The sequence below is a fragment of the Calliopsis andreniformis genome, chromosome 4 (assembly GCF_051401765.1).
Source record: "Calliopsis andreniformis isolate RMS-2024a chromosome 4, iyCalAndr_principal, whole genome shotgun sequence".
Classification (NCBI taxonomy): domain Eukaryota; kingdom Metazoa; phylum Arthropoda; class Insecta; order Hymenoptera; family Andrenidae; genus Calliopsis; species Calliopsis andreniformis.
Window position 1 is genome coordinate 4,627,286 of NC_135065.1, and position 17,539 is coordinate 4,644,824.

The following is a 17,539-nucleotide window of genomic DNA, read 5'->3' on the forward strand; positions in this document are numbered from 1 at the left end:
AGAATATAAGGAAATATTATTTTTAATGTATTATATCATGTTTGAAATTCTGTATTTATCGTTGTAATCATTTCTGTCATTGTTTAATGTCTTAAATAGTATTTTATTATCGCGAGCAGAAATCTTTTAATACAGCAAACGAATATTGATGTTAATTGATAGATAAAATGAAAAAAAAAATAAAAGAAAAAAAACAAATTTGTTGTTAAATAAGATTTTATAAATTTATACAGTTCATTACAAATATTTTATAATTAAATTTCTGGCAGTTAGAGAAACGAATAATTTAATGTAGAAATATGAACAATTATCTAATTAAGTTTTAAAGCGAGATTGTAATATCAAGTATTTCTTGACAACAAATTTTACAATGGAACTATTTTCGCATAAATAAAAGTTTTAAAAGATTACATTTACTTAACTATATTTGTACATTAATAATTAACCTGTGTACAGCTACTATGTATATTGCGGAGTGCTATCTACAAGATTTTCCTTCAACTAAGAAGGTTCATAGCAAAAATGCAGTAAAGAAGCAGTCTTTTCCGCTTTGAATACCTTACTCTGTGCATCAGTGTTTGTCAAATTGTTTTAGGTTATAACACATGAATCCAAATCATTTATATTGATTGCAGTCTCTTATTTTGAATCCATACGAAAAAATGCATAGAAATTTGAGAAATACTGAGCCACTGTAAGAGCGCCCATTAAGTTATCAGTATTATAAAATCTTAGGTATATTGTAAATTGTATTTAAAAAAGATACTTGTAAATCTAATAAAGGTACATTTCTTCTACCGAGATTGGAATATTTCCTAGCTGACCTATAAATACAAATGAAGACAATTGGTTTGAAAAATTAGCGTGATAAGACCAGAATGAAACATCTATATAGATAGATTTAGTCTGAGAGAAAGTAGTATGAACTACGCCGCCTTCGAAAGATCAACTTCTTCTATTGTTGAAATAAGATTATCCAGGCCAAGCAGGAATCCCTCTTCATGGTTGCCTTGCTCCCATGGTTTTCTGTGTGTCACTCTCTGCCCCTTTGGTAATTCTCGCGTTTTAGCAAAATCGATCAGCCACACACCAACTTTGTCGTTGTCGTAGATCATAAAGATGCTGCTACCAATAATCTGAAAAGAAAATTAGGCGTTATATATTTAATATTTATTCTAGGTTAGAAATTATTTTGGTCGCAGAAGAAAAACTCTTTACGTTACAACGGAATACAACTAATCATAAAATAGTGTTTGTAATTGTTTCTTATACTTTGAAAATTCTTATTACTGATTAGTTTGTTTTTTTACAGTCAATATTTTTACTTTAAAAAATTGATAATCTCAAATTAATCGTAAGTGATTGATCGAAACGTTCTATTCATGTTCTATTTATTTGTGCAATAAAATTGGAGTTAAATTTGTATAGAACATCGAGTATGTAATTGAAAAAGCCACAGAGCCACATCTCTACAAATCCTGCATTTATAATACACTATGGTACATAAGTATTTGGACACTTTCACGTTATTAGAGGTTCATAGAATACCCACATTTTATTTATACTTACTGCTATCAAATGTTATTCTCATTAGTATTTGTAAACCTTATATAATCGTGTAACATAAATTTTGTAGCCAAAACTATATAATAGAATTTTACTTGTATTTTACATATTGCAATAATATTGGAAGTGTCCAAATACTAATGCACGATAGAGTATATTTATATTTTTAAGAGATTCTATATTTTTCTTTAAAAGAAACATAAAAAACGATATGTACCTCATGGGTTTTGAAGTATTCAGACTGCTCGATCTTAGAGCGAAGTTTCTTCAGACGAACAAGGAGCTTTTCACGCGTGGCTTCGCGTGTCCCTAGAAACAATTTCATCGTTTCCAGGACTTCCTCATGGGACTTGACTTTCTTCAAATCGGTGATTGGGGGCCCGCCAGGCAACTTCATAGCTTCGATACGGAATCCATGGCTACAAGTTGAGCTCTGTTGCTCACGGAACTGCATGTACCGTAATTTTGTTACAGCACGTTGCTCGTGTTCTTGTTTCGTCGGCGCATTTGGATCGACTGCGATCATCTTCTGATAGAGATCCGGTCGCGCGGTTGTCTTCGACACCTCGGACTCGAGGAACGTTCTTGTGCCCATTTTTATGTCCATTACGTGAGGGTCGTTGAAGCCGAAAAGCAAATCCTGCAGCTCGATGAATGTTTCACCTTTGTAGTCCACTTCTCGGTAGTATCTGCAAGAAAGGAGACATGTAAGATTCTAATGATTCGACTTCAAATTGATGAAATGCTAGTGGTCAATTTTGGGGGAAGAAAGGTGGAGAATTTTCTACTCATAACATAGGCATGTGAGAAAATATATAGTATTATCTCTGTAAGTTCATCTCACTTATGTAAATGTGGTAAGGCTGATGAGAATCTGGTTTCAGTATCTTTCATCTTTGACTGTAATTATCTCGTACAGTTAGAATCAAATAAGTCGCTAAAAACTAAGGACTCTATATATAAATATATATTTTTTTAAATTAAAATTAATTTCATAAATGTTACATACTTCAAAATCAGTTTTATATGCTATAATAGATATATTTGGCACATTTTAATAAGTACGTTTCAGAGTAGAAATGTTGTAAGTCTTTATGAAAATGCTCCATCTCAAATTACATCTAAATAATTTTTACTTTCCTATATTCCATCTTTTATTATTTCAGAAATATCAGAATCCAAGCATATTGACCATTTAAAGGTTCTTTGCTGGTGTTTGTTAATTGATTCTTAACTCTTAGCCAGTATGATAGTATCTATTACTGTCACTAGACAATCATGTATTATTAAATACATTATTCCTAGTCCACATAGCTATAAACCTGTTAATCTAACAGTGGCAGAACACAATACACTACTTCTTCCTGGCATTGACATCATTCCAGCTGAGAGTTAATTAAATTCATATTCTTCAACTCGTGTAACTTGAACTTTTGCTTACCTTGGTATGCAATCTCGCAATTCCTTATCTTTGCTGAGAGCCTCGTACACGATTCTCTCAGTGTTCTCCGAGCCTCCCGTTTTCCTCTTCCAAACAGTGCCAGGACCAGCAGGCGCGAAGCCATCCGGATGACCAGATAATTGGAACCACGACTTCAATCTATTCTTCAGCAGAACATCGCTGGCTGGAGCAGTTAAATCCAAAGCGTTCTGCAAGAAGACAGAAATACGTTTCATGAAGAAGAATCATGAAATCCTAAATAATTTAAGGGTTTAGATGATGAAGATATTATGTTAGAAAATAGAAATATTAAAGTTAATCTGTCTGCATTTTTTATTGAACAGTAGTACATATTGCTAACATTATTTTCAAGATTCTTTAGTCACTAACATCAAGTTAGTGATGTTACCACACCACACTTACATCAAGATTACACTCATAAGAAGTGGAAATAAATTAACTACAAACTCAATTTACTCAAAACGATGTATTTCTAATATGTCCTCCCTCATCCTCAAAGTCCATCAATTTAAAAAAGATAGTCGGAGGAGTAGTGAGTGTATAACGACAAACTACTGTATTTTTAATTAATGGAAAATTGATTTTTTGATCAAGAATTACTCAGTACTCTCTGATCAACTTCTAAGAGAATGTTTCTTCTGTACCTTCTGATCAATTTCTAGGAGAATATTTCAGAAACAAGCGATAAGTACCAGTGCCAGGAACTTCAGCGATAGATCCTCTTCAGGCATCGTGGCGTCGGATAGAACCAGAGGGAACTGCTCCATTTTCTGCATCGTTGCTGGATCATTGGGAAGCTTAGCTCCAGTCGAGCTGGATCCGACGCTGTTCGACCGATTGGAGCCTGTCGAGGTGCTCCTTCGCCATTGACGGAAGGCGCTGTAAGTGCCACCCGAGGAGGCATCCTTCTGTCTTCGATGCTCCTTGTGGTTCGAGTTATGGTTCAGTCGCGTCTGCTCCTTGCTCGAGGGCTGTAACCAAAGAAATCTACTAAGAATTTAATCCAGCCGACGCCATCACACTCGTACGCAACGATAAAATTGCCACTGCACACGCGGCGTCTATTTTATCTGGATTTGATGGAATATTTCAGAAAGGATTAAAGCTATGAAAAAAATCTTGTTACGAAAATGGACATGATACACTACTATTTCGTATATTACTACTTCATTTTTGTATATCTGTTTACATGTAAAAGGGCTTAAACAGTTCAGAAAAACAGTTCAGAACAGAATCACTGGAAGATAAAACCAACTATAATTGTAGAACAATGTTATATTGGCTAAATATTCATACCACTTTTATTTCTTACTTCTATCAACTAAATTTACCCCAGAAAATTCCTAATATCCCAACATAACCAAATATTCCTACAGAGTAAACAGTAATAAATTATGCTCTAAACTACTGCAATTTAAGTAACCGACTTTAAATCGCCATTACTGACGTCAGTAAATAAAAAAAACATATCCAAGTTTATTCAAAATAAAGTTGCCAATGCTTACAAACATGAATAATTAATACATGACTTGTTTCTATCGTGAGACTGTAACGTCCACATCTTTTAAAACACTCTGTAAACCCCTGCAAACACCATAAACCAGCACATTTAAGGGCGCACCTGTCCCACGAAACAGTGACGAGCACTTCCCTCGCGACACGCTCTTCGCTCCTTACGCAGGTTCATCGAGCAGTTCGTAATCGAGCCCGACACGTGAATTAATTCAAGCAATAACGATTCGTTGTTAGCCGAGTGGAGGTGAGCAGAGCGTGTCGCGTACTCGCGCACGTGAATCAGCCTCATGCAGCGGATTTCGATCCGCTGGGTAAGGGTTGTTTAATTGAGTTTAGCGAGTTAAACGCGCGTGGCTCGTGCTAATTAGCGCGTCGCGGCTGCCACTTGATCTGATTGTAATGCGTCACGTGCGCTCTTTGGACATGTGTATCGAGTGAATGGTCACGATTGGGCTAATATAGACGGTTTACGCGTAACGCTCAGATGATTGCGTTTAAATGGGAGTAAGGCGCGCTGCCCTCGCGGATGGACAATGATCGCTCGTGGATTGAGGCTATTTTCAGGGGAACTCTACGAAGTGTGCACCGAGCTTTGTGTTCTATTTTTTTTAGGTATAGGGAAGGACAATTAAACACTTTCAGAAAGTAGGAAAAAACGTCCCTGCCATGTTATCGAAAAAATAATTCTTGAATATGTGAATATTTTTCTACATCTCTGATATATCTCTCAAACTAATGATTCTTCGAGAAAATAGTTTAATACTTTTTTATAGGGGGCAACGAGATGCAAGGAACAATGCATTAAAAAACATATGGTTATGTTTAGAAAAATTAGGATGACCCATTTTTTTTAAGTAACAAAATTTAATGGTAGTAAAACTTAACATTTTTAATATTAAATAACGCTTTCTGAATAATTTACCAGGCATTAAGTTTGTTGACTGTATGCAACAGATGCTACTGAGTAAGTGCATAATAAATTTTTAATTTTCCTGCTTAAGTAAGTGCATAATAGATTTTTAATTTTCCTGGTTAAGTGATCATTAGTGATCTAGATGATCACTTAATTAGATGATCAGTTAATGAAGTTTTTAATCTTATATGTAACTTGATACTCAAATTATTTAATTAGTATATATCTCAATGTGTTAATATTTATTCTACATTTAAAAATAGCACCAAATATTCCTATAGAGTAAACAGTGATAAATTATGCTCTAAACTACTGCAATTTAAGTAACCGACTTTAAATCACCATTACTGACGTCAGTAAATAAAAAAACATTTACAAGTTTATTCAAAATAAAGTTGCCAATGCTTATAAGAATGAGTAATTAATACGTGACTTGTTTCTATTGTGAGACTTTAATGTTTTTGCCTCAGTAACCCGTTACAAACTGGAATGTAAAACAACCGACGATAAATTTACATATTTTCTTGTATTGAAAAAAACAGAGTTGTCATAGGTCGATTCTCGTTTCGACTTCTTTTCTTGTTCTTCGAAGCGAATTTGAAATAACTATCTTATAAATGTCGAAATATTTTTGGATATATTTTTGGAAATGTTTATTTTGTGATATTTAAAAAAAGAAATCTAATTATAATAAATCACATGCAAAATACACCGATTTTTGACATTAAAATTCCTGTTGAACCGAGCGACTTTAAATATCGTAAAGTCATTTTTAAATCAAGTTTAATCAAGTTCAATAATATTTACTGCAATTCGGTAACGTTACACAATTTACTGCAACTATTGGAAAATCAAGAAATCTTTTTCTTCGCGATTGTACCAATTGTAATTCTGGTGAAATTTCATAATCATTCAGTTTATACTTGATAAAGAAACTTCAGTGTCACAACTGAAAGAAACATTTTGCGCCTTCGTATCCGATAACAAAGGATGCAATTTGTTGCTACGTGAATGGTAATGAATGCTTTCCATCAAGACAACATACGCTCAATTTGCCTCTTTTTTCATTTAATTACAGTTGACACATACACTGGTGTTATTCGATTATAATTAACAGTTAAATTACACTTTGAGGGGAATCTTATTGTATACGACATTTGTAAACAATTTTTTAAATAAAATAAAATGTTGAAATAATATTAATTTTTTTCGCTACTATTTCTCCTTTCTGATCCACATTCTACAACGTTCTGATAATTGAAAAAAATTGACGTATTTATGATACCAGAGTACATCAACTTTTTACAAATCATAGAACTATTTTTTTTCAATTCTGTATGCTAAAATAGGGCGAAAATGAAGAATGATGAAATTACGTTTAGGGCTTCGTTTCACAGTTATTAATTGTTACAAAAACGTCTGAAATTCGTGTAAGGTGCGTCTGACCAGAGACTTGTTTTACTTCCTGCATGCATTAGTCATGTCAGACACAACAAAACTAGTAGAATAAGTCCCGAGTCAGACACATTTCACGCGTGTTTTAAGCGTTTTCAATGTTATCACCTTTGCTGCCGATCTGAAACACGTGATTATCTCAAACTGCCGTCCACAAAGCTTTCATTAATCGAATACAGGTCTGTCACGCGATGGTGCGTGAGCGGTTACTTATGTAACCGCGTCATCACGCGTGAGCGCGTGATCAGCAGCGAAGGTATAACAAAAAGTGCAGGAGCCAGTCTCATTGAAAAAGGTCAAGGGGTTAAACAACGACAAGAAAATCATCTACTACAATTAACATATAACTATTTATCAGACTATTTACTCCAGTAAAATAACTTTTATTAAGTAAAACTACTCTTTATGTCAGTATTATATATTTAATAAACAATTCTCTTCTAACCTCACAAGTAATTTCTTGCATCCCCTAAAAACCATTTTTTTCAGTTGTGTCACTTTTGAAATACATGTCCAACATGTAGATACGTATAAAGTGCAGGTATACATTTACGTTCCTCCGTAATATTGCGTTTACGCAACTTTGGGCCTTAATGGGTTAACGTTCTCTCATACCTGAGCACAGATCCCGAGCAAGCAGTCGTTCGACATCCACGATCCGCGTGCGTTGTGCTTCCCCGTCGAAGGTTGGCTCGTTATTATTGTTATTATTATTATTGGCACGTTATTATCGCTGGAGGCGTGATTCGATGGGCGATTGGGCAGGTGGGTCGGCGTGGAATTCGATTTCGCGATACGCCATTCATTTTAATCCACTCAGCAAGGCCCGAACGTGAGGACATCGCGAAATCGAGCCCGCCGTTTCCCCACCGACGATTTCGTTCGCGGCTTTATCGTCGTTGCGATTCGCACTGCCTCCTATCACGCAGGTGCGCAAGGTCGTTAACAGCGTAACGAGCGGCGTGTGCTCTATCGTGGTAAACAGTGTGGCTCTTTTCTGTTGTTCTAGTGGTATCGAGATATATAGTTATCGCTGACACTATGATATTATAAGTGTAAGGCAGATCGACCTAGGTTACACAGCGATAGCTTATTTTCGAAGTTTCGAAGGCAGTTAGCTAGGGTTATTTTACATTTAAGGGATTTATGGTAGGGACTCAGGGTGTGTGGTCATTGAAGAGGGTGAATGAGACTATACAGTCTCGGCGACCAATGGCTAGTTGCTACGTTGGGCCTGATAGCTATCTGGTGTTGTGTGACTGTTTGGAAGAAGAGTGTTTAGAGATGACAAGCGACCTGACGCTGTATTGTTAAAGAATAGGGATATTGTTCCTAAAGGATCTGGTTGTGGGCTGAGAAAGGCTGTCTTTTGATAAGAGGACTTTGATGAAGCACACTGCACTTACCCCAGAACTGTAGTTCAGGAAAGATATTCCTACACCTCGTGCTATTTTCTAACACACATTTCCAAATAATTGGGTTGAGGTCTTAATTGAGATCTAGAATATGAAATTGATGATTGCAGGAACAAGAGAGGATGTTCAAAGATTTTTTTCACTTAAATCTGTCACCTAGAATTTTCTTTTATAATGTTATCACCTTTGCTGCCGACCTAAAACAAGTGACTATCTTAAACTGCCGATCACAGAGCTCCTGTTAAGCGAGCATAGATCTCTCACGCGATGGTGCGTGATCGGTTACTAATGAAAACTCCTCATCACGCGTTACCGCGTAATCGGCAGCACAGATGCTGTAAAAAGAGCACGAGTGCAAAATCGTCCGTATCTATACAAGATATTTTTCACGAAATTTCTAAATTTCTGGAATGGCAGTTCTGTGAATCAGATTTCGTTTATTTTTATTTTTTTCAAATCGTTTACCTCTGACTCTTTAAACAGACTTGCAGCTTTTTTTCAGAAACATTATTGGCACGGTTTAAAACAAATCCAAAGACTATACACAAGTCATGAAAACATACAAAAACTCACATGAAGAAATATACGACACTGTGTTTTACTGAAACATTAATTTCAGAGGTACATGCATTCTGTCATAAAGTGAATATTTACTTGTCACGCGACAAGTGTAAATAATTTATGAATCTATGTCATTAACAGAATACTTTGTAATTTAAACATTTATTGCGCTTTTAAGCTGCGTGCTGTTCAAGTATGGTTCCTAGGTGTGCTCTGAATCATGTTAATGACGTTAATGAAAACAGCTGTAGTTTCAGTTAATGAGCTAAAGCTACTATTTTTCTACAGAAATAACGAAATGTAGATATTTACGAATTTTCCACACTGAAAGACAGCTGATTTTTCGTCCTAATTATGTATTTGGACGAAAAGAGAGGTTGGAACTTCAATGTACCAATGTTTACACTTTTAGTAATTAAAATTGTTTATTTTTAGTTTAAAAAAAAAAAAAAAAAAAATTACCTACAACAGTCTACCGATAACTTTTTCAAGAACTTCCTCCATTTGCTATAATCTTATCGTCTTCATATTTGTTTTACAAATGAGTAATTTAAAATCATCGTGACTGTGTTTGTAACATTAAAAAGAAATTCTAATTTTGCTAGAAGAACGCCTGCAATGCTTTTTAATTCTTAAAATGCTTTATTCCTTGAATAGGTCTTGTCTCCATCAAGCAATTGCATGTTTTAGGAAGCATGAGTCACTCAAAACTGATTACGACAGTTTCAAACAATAAAACAGTCGTTAGTTAGTCTTATTGCGCCATGTTCCCTTAATTAATTAGGCTCTACCTCTGATTCAACACGAAACACGAGATAAGATTTTCAGCAACTTTTTCACGCTTAACGAATGTTTACATTAAGTTTAATTAAACTCTGAAACAAACACAAAAGATACAAATCTTTCTGGTACGTATTTATATTCTTCCATAGAATTGGTGCAAGAAATATTAATTAATACCTTCTGAAATTTGATACATTTACTTTTTCTAATACATTCACCATACATTCTCATCTATCATTTCGTATACTCCATACTTGTTATGGCGTATTTTAATTTGTTATATAAACGAGGAAGAAGGAAAAAACTTTATTTTATATTATCATAAATTACATTGCATAAATCAAACCTCTCGACAGAGATTACTCAAAGAAAAACGAAAATCTCCTCTCAAAATGCCCAAGAGTAAAACAAATTCTATCCTCGAAAGATTAAATCGCCAACGCTAGCGCTGACAATGTCATCACGAGTACACGGTGCAGCACTTCACCCTTATTGCATCGTCTATTTTTATCGATCGCCGTGTCTCCATCGAAGATAAGGAAATGCAAAGAATATTTCTGGAGAAATGTTTCGCCTGGCAGACGTGACGAATGAATAAATCGCACACCTTCGACCGATTCCTCGGCCTTATCGGGACAGGCAGGAGGAAAACGAAGCTCGTGACTTGCCCGCTCGGCGAGCGGTGTCGCGTTTTACGGAGCATTGACGTCACTGGTGTATTCAGATTGCATTGTTGCAGATAAGTCTCAATCGAGCGCCGCTCCAGTTTTCGCATTTAACAACGACAGCGCAGAGATAAAGAGTGACGGGCTAGCTGCATCCGTTTCGACGAGATTCCTACAGAGAAATTTCTTCCCTGATGATTGACTTTGTATTTTCTAGCACTGTATCTTGCTTAAACTGACATGGCTAAATATATGCACGTAAAATTAATTTGATGAAAATTGAAGTTCGTTAAGAGGGAGATAATCGAATATAAAATGTCCAGGCTGCTCCAGGCTACCTAAAAGCTCCTGTTTTTAATGATATGAATATCGTCCATGACATAATTTGAATGTTTTCGAAGGAGGAATATTATGGAAGAAGAATCTTTTATGTAGGATCATTCTTTTGGTTTTGTAGATTTTTGTTTTGTTAAAAATAAGGGAGATATTTGAGATAACTGCTTTAGCTTGGACATCTTGTATACGTATAATGATTCTGAAATGTGTATTATTTTATTAGAGAAGGTAGTTGGGATAAACTTGACGTATACTCGTTATAGCCTCACTAATGTCTTCGATTTTTAATATTTCCTGAAATTAGATACTGTTTCAGTTTTCCTAGATTTTAGAAATGCATATTTTGTATTGTATAAGCATAAATTTATTCATGGTGACAATTTACGAGATTATAGCGAATAAGGACTGTAATACCAATAGGGTTACTACCTAGAGAAATTTTTTAGACATTAATCATGGATAATACAAGTCTAATTACTCTATAGTAAAATAAAATAAAATAAAGCAACTATAATCTAAATTTGAGTGTAAGTTGCTCATCAAAATAATTTTCACCAGCAACATAAACTTTCAAATTCAAAATCGTTTAACTGATTCCAAGCTCCGCTCGATGAAACGTTAAGTAATGCAAAAAAGAAAAGAATAGGCGAATTTGATCGCAGTCACGCGATGTTTTGTTGAAAGACGAGTCCGCGTTGTCATCAATAAACCGAACGACAACATTTTCATCCGCACTAAATTCCACTAGCCAACGACAATGACCTCGGTCGCGTGCGTCAATGCGCGCAGGAAACGATTTGATAAAAAGGCGACCGTGGCTTCTCTCCTCCGCGAAAGCGACGCGAATCATCGCATCGTCCAAGCGAACGCATTGTCCTCGCCGTCGCGCCTTCCGTGACCTATGTCCATTTTTTGGCCTTTTTCGATACCGCAACCAGTGCCCCTTTTTTCTTATTTTCCACGTGCCACGCCATCTTGTTTTATAGTTTTATTTCCATTCGCGGAAAAGCGACTGCTACTGTTTAATACTTAATCATATTCTTCACGTTTCTGATTTTTGTTACAATTTCTTAGTGAAGCATTTGTGAACTTTCTGGTGTGTGATATTTTGGTCTAGTTTTTTGTCTGTGGAATATATTGGGGAAATTTATATGGAAGAGTGAATGATATTCTGTATACATGTGTCAACTTCTATTAACTTTTTTCTGGTAATATTGTATCGAAATTGATTCGAATGGATCAGTCTTTGTTAAATATTTATTTAATTTAGAGTTGATGTATGAGTGCTTTATTGGATTTGAAATTTCAAAGTGACAACTGGAGGCTATACTTTGATGTACTCTTTTGGTAGACTACATGTTCTTCTTGCTGGAAACTATTTGTACATTCTTATATTATTATGTCAGTTTTTTCTGTTTCTTGTTCTGACTAGATGAAAATATACCTATGCAAAAGTATGCCTATGCTCTACAAGCTCGATGCTGAAGACGAGTTGAAACTATATGAAGTAGGTGAAAACTGTACTGACAGCATTTTCGATTTTATCTCTGCTAAAGATAAAAATATGATTCCAAAAATATTAAGCTTATGACTAAAAGTCTATAAGATAAAATTTATACTCGTATTTCTGACAGAAGACGACTGAACTAAAGGACTTTACGTTTAAAAAGAAGGATATAATAAAGAAGGGTCTATAGATATAAATTATCCTGAGAAATATGATTCCCATTCTTTATAAGATTGTTGCTTTTAACGAGTCTAGACTGTGTAAGTGTACAGATAAAAAAAGAATTGATTTACATAATGTTTCTTCGATCAATCATTTTAAAGCATTTCAGTCTCGATCAGTTACAAAATCTTTATACTATCTGTCCTTAATTATATTTATAGAATAATTTTACTCTGAAGTAGACCCAAAAAATTTCTTCGAAGTTTCTAAATCACTATTATTTTAAATAAAATCGTAATTTACCAATAAAGAATTAACATTTATAAAGACTATTGCCTCCTCCTGTAAATTTACAAATACTGAGGTCACTGAACCTGCAATAAATTACCTAGAATTTCATATCTGTGAAATATAGGACACCATTTTATCCAAAGCTACAACCTCCAGTAAAACTTTCATTTAAAAAAAATATAAACATATCTATGCTTCAGATACCCAAAATATGAATACTATAAAATACAAAATATCTTAGGCCTTCAGCAGAATACAAGACCTTAAAAAAACACTTACAGTACTTCACGTATTTCTTCACGATCGTGCTAAAGCTCGTTTAAATATTGGTGCTCCATCTCGAGAGCCCTCCTCATCGCTATTATTTTAAGAGGGCGTTTATCAATCGCCATAGATCGTGAGAACACACGGCGATCCTTTTCTAATGCTACGATAGAGCCCCCATGTGAAATGAATAAAATACCATTGGACAAGGTTCCTCATCGAATTTGTATGCCGAAGAGTGGCGGATATTCGCGGATGTTCTGCATTGCTAAGATGAAATTCGACATCGCCGACTGAGCGTGTTATTGACACGTTCGAGGCCGCGCGAAATTTAACGCTCACGTTGGAGAGTTGAAAGAAACCAGCCGCCAAAAATATCGTGATACTTGTAGCTTTTATAATTTCACCTTTCGAATTTCAAAGTCAGAATATGTGACGTATGATCGATTGAAGAATATCGTATGCTGCCAGCACAAGTGGATCACGCTGGAGCAATACGATTGGACGAAACCTATACGATTGGTCTCGTTGGCTCTTTTCATTGCGAGCAAGTGATCGAATCAGTGATATGCAATTAGCAACGAAAATATCTTGGGTTTTAGTAGGGATATGTCACTAGTAACATTAACTATAGTACCATTTTTGCTTGTATAAAAAGTCACGTGGAATTTTTGTTAAACTCTTTCCGTAGAATTTTCTTTTGTAATGTTATTACCTTCGCTGCCATTCTGAAATGTGTGACTATCTCAAACTGCCGACAACAGAGCTCTTATTGAATGAACGTAGATCACTCACGCGATGGTGCGTGATCGGTTGCTTGCGAAAGATCCTCAGCACGCGTTACCGCGTAATCGGCAGCGAAGATAATGTAAAAAGTGCACGAGTCAGACTTGTCAAAACATGGCAAGGGGTTAATGAATGTGTTGAAAGGTTACACCTATGTAGGAACCCAAATACAGATGCAGCTAAGGAATTTTTTTAAGAAAAATGTATTAAATGAAGTAAATTAATTAGTTTTTTAATTTCAGATTTGATTGCTAGATATTTAATTTTATTGTAACAATGGTTATTTTGAAACTATGCTAATTTTTATTTGAAAATATTCATGTTTTCAAAATATATGTCAAGCAGACTCGACTATAATTAAAACCAAAATATAATTAGAGAATTGATATGAAGCAGATAATGATAACAGAAAATAAGAAATATTTTGAACACTGGAAAGCAAGTTTACTTCGAGTAAAGTAAGAAGGAAATTAAATGCTAGAACTACGTCAGTAGTATGATGTATGCAACTCGTTATAATGTTTGCTTGGTTGTCACTTCGAGCAAACGAGGGCTCTGAAATGTCGATAAATGGTCCCTCGTAGACGTAACCCCACAGGAAAAAAACAATTTATAAATCAAGCGTGACTTTAATTTATATTATCGTCGGTGGAAATCGATTCGATCGTGCGTTTACAGCTCTTTTTTTAACGAATCGATAGAGGTTAATGAATCGATTACGTTGTTTGAGCTATTGAATTACAGCATTTAATTTATTGGATACTTTATCTCTCAGTATTACAGAAAGAAGAAAATTTTGTTTTCTGTGATTTTTTGCACTCATTATCTTTTAATTTTTAATAAGTAAATCTGTGGTACATTACAAGAAATTAAAAAATATATTCATACAGGAAAATATTTAAATTTTTTATACTAAAATGTATGTATAGACTAGAAACAGGTCCTGTAGTTTTAATAATTTTATTTTTAAGTCTTGCAAGTTTTGCTTCAAACTTTTGGAATACTAATTTTAATAAACATATCTCGTTTTATAAAAGTATTTACAACAAAAAATGTAATAACCAAGAACTCATGCATGGGAGAGTAAAATACAGTAAAAATGGCACGTATATTTTATAACTGATTAAAAATCTTAAAGGTTTCAACCAATTTCTAATTAAAATAAATAGAAGAATCTTAACAAAAAATTTAACTAATTTGTAATAGAATCACAATATAGTATTCTCTCGTTAACTGCAACTCATGGAGTTGTAATTAATAACTGCACTTGCTATCTCAGGGCATGCAGGCGATGCATAAACAGAAAAAAGCTAATGTTAAAATGAATTAAAAATAATCAAAGTTCGTGTATAAGTAATTGTAGCTGCTTCATACATTCATTCCATTCATGACTCTAACGAGCATTGCGAACTTCGTACCATGAACTTGCGAATACCTTGAAGAGGTTGTAAAGATGATTTCGAGTCCGTGGACCCTTATGAATCACAATTATTCACGTGATCTTTATGCGAAAGATGACTTCCATAGAATACTGTATGCGTTTTCTTATTCATGTTACATGACTGTACACTGCAATAGTGCCCATACTGATGATTGATGTTCTCGCGTTATGTAATCGAACCAACCGTTGTTTATCAATAAAACTGTCGTTTTTTTTCGATTATACGACTCTAAACAAATAATTAATCTTGTAATTTCTTAACGAATACTTTGGTAACATCGAACTGTAATTATCTATCGGGTCATTGAGACAAAGTGTGTCGAGTAATATATTCATTAAAAATAAGTATAATTAAATTGACAATCTACATATGTAAATTAATGTAATTGTTTTCAACACTTTACTGTTTTCTAGACAGGTAAGTATTAATCAATATACAACAGTACAATGAATTTCAAAGTATTGTCGAAACAAGGTTTTATTAGTTAAAGAATTACTTTTTTCTTGTTTTTTTTTTTTAAACTTAATTATAGTAACATATGCTTTCTTAAATGAATATTTATGATGCAAAATATGTTACAAACCTCTTTTTTCTTAATTTTGTTAAAATTAGAATATTAGTTTTGACGAAAAGTAAATGAATTTTAATTCTCTGCTAATTAATATGTAAACTGTTGGTATTAGATTACTTTTGTGTTATATAATAAAAATGCAGAGAATTATCTATTACATAAAGAAATAGCGATTCTACGTATTTGGTGTATCAGTAAATAAATAAACACACTGTAACATTTTGATTCTATCACTTAACAAACATTGTACAATTATAATTGTTATGACTATCGATAGAGGATTATACATCACAAAAATTGTACATACAGATTAGATAGAAGTAATCAGTTGAAATCATTATCTTGATCTTTTCCTAGCAAGGTATTTTCGTTGACAATGAAAATCGCATGACTATGACAAATACGAAACAAGTATTTTAATAATAAATTTGTTTTCAACAGGAATTACAAGTGTTCATGAGAAAAGAAAATCAGAAAACACCGATTTCTGAAGAGCCGTTTTTATCTTTTCAGAAAAAAGCAGATAAGAGAACAATAAATGACTAAGAATGTTATTATTGGAAGAATAACAGTTTCACATTTATTTTTAATATCAGTATACGAATTTGTTGTTATATAATATATTTATTACTATAAAAGAAATTTGTGTCGCCTATATTTTCTAATTATTCTCCAAAATTTCTATAAAATTCAAAATTATTTATTTCAAAAAATGTAACACTCGATTTAAATCTCCACTAATTAAGGCAATTGTCTCTATCTTAAAACGTATTCCCAGCTTCCCTCATCAGCGTCAGACACTCGGTTGGCGTCGTCTCAAGCCGGTTGCATTCGAGCAAAACAATGCTTCAGCCAAAATAGCTAACGTTTTAGCGAGCTAAAATATTCATACGAACGTCTGCGCTTTATCAAGCGAATAAACGTGAGCTACGAAGCACATTCACCATGAACATAAACAGTGCGACTTCACGATGCACTAAAACCCCTGCCGCCATTGCAGAGCCTCTCGTCGTAATTTCGCGCTTGGACGAAATCATCCCAGTCATTCGTGTTTATAAACAGTTCAATCAACAAACGGTGAAACGAAGGCCGTTCTAAAAATACTTGGCCATATACGCGTCTCTGGATATCTAATCGATGTCAATTAACATAAATGCTGTCGCAGAAAACTCGCGAGAGTTCTCCAGGGCAGCACGTTTTCTACTTCGTTTTGCGTTAGACTCGATATATCCTCTCCTCGAGGCGCTTATCGACCTTTTTTCGAACGTTTCGTTCTGTTGCCTCGGTGGATCACGGAGGAGAAAAGGGGACTGAATATTTTACGTCTCAGCGTCATCAAAGATCATTGAGATTTCGAAAAGGATACTTTCGTCTCATTGCTATTCTATCTTCCTGCTGGACGAGTGACCCGTGGACCACGTAGGACCAGTTTTTTTTTTAGCAATCTGCTGATGTACCAGAGATCAATGGTCTCTGCACTCGGCTACGTTGATTCGGCGCTCTCGTGGAGCGTTCATAAAACATGAGCCTCGAAGACATTTGTGAGAAAGATTATGCAACTGATAATTCGCATTCTGTATTTACTATTGTATATAGAAACAAAAACGCTGATTTGATTTGTTAGGCTGAAGAAGAATTAGAAATTAATCTTATTGTATTTTGTAATTTTAGAGTCTAATTAGGGGGTCTTTAATGAGACCATGGTGAGATTTTAACGAGAAGATATTGTAGACAGTATTTGGACACTTTATACTAATAATTTATTAGTATGAATAATATACTAATAATTTATTAATATATTAGTATAGTATTAGTATAGATATAATTATTTATTTATACTAATAA

General features: G+C 34.3%; 1 protein-coding gene across 3 annotated transcripts in view; it reads right to left on the reverse strand.

Moving 5' to 3' along the window:
- Positions 1–74: 74 nt before the first annotated feature.
- The window catches only part of Ip3k1 (inositol-trisphosphate 3-kinase-like protein), a 30,465-nt gene continuing 13,000 nt past the window's right edge, over positions 75–17,539 (reverse strand). The window contains exons 1-5 of one of the 3 annotated variants that reach the window (XM_076376216.1): positions 7,527–7,647; positions 3,721–3,999; positions 3,008–3,216; positions 1,784–2,255; positions 75–1,136 (exon numbers count right to left, since the gene is read on the reverse strand). In XM_076376216.1, the coding sequence (XP_076232331.1) occupies positions 927–1,136; positions 1,784–2,255; positions 3,008–3,216; positions 3,721–3,999; positions 7,527–7,562 (1,206 nt within the window). In that variant the 5' untranslated portion in view covers positions 7,563–7,647 and the 3' untranslated portion in view covers positions 75–926. Of the gene's footprint in view, positions 1,137–1,783; positions 2,256–3,007; positions 3,217–3,720; positions 4,016–7,526; positions 7,648–17,539 lie in introns of those variants that run through there. The other 2 variants (XM_076376215.1, XM_076376214.1) reach the window with 2 other exon arrangements.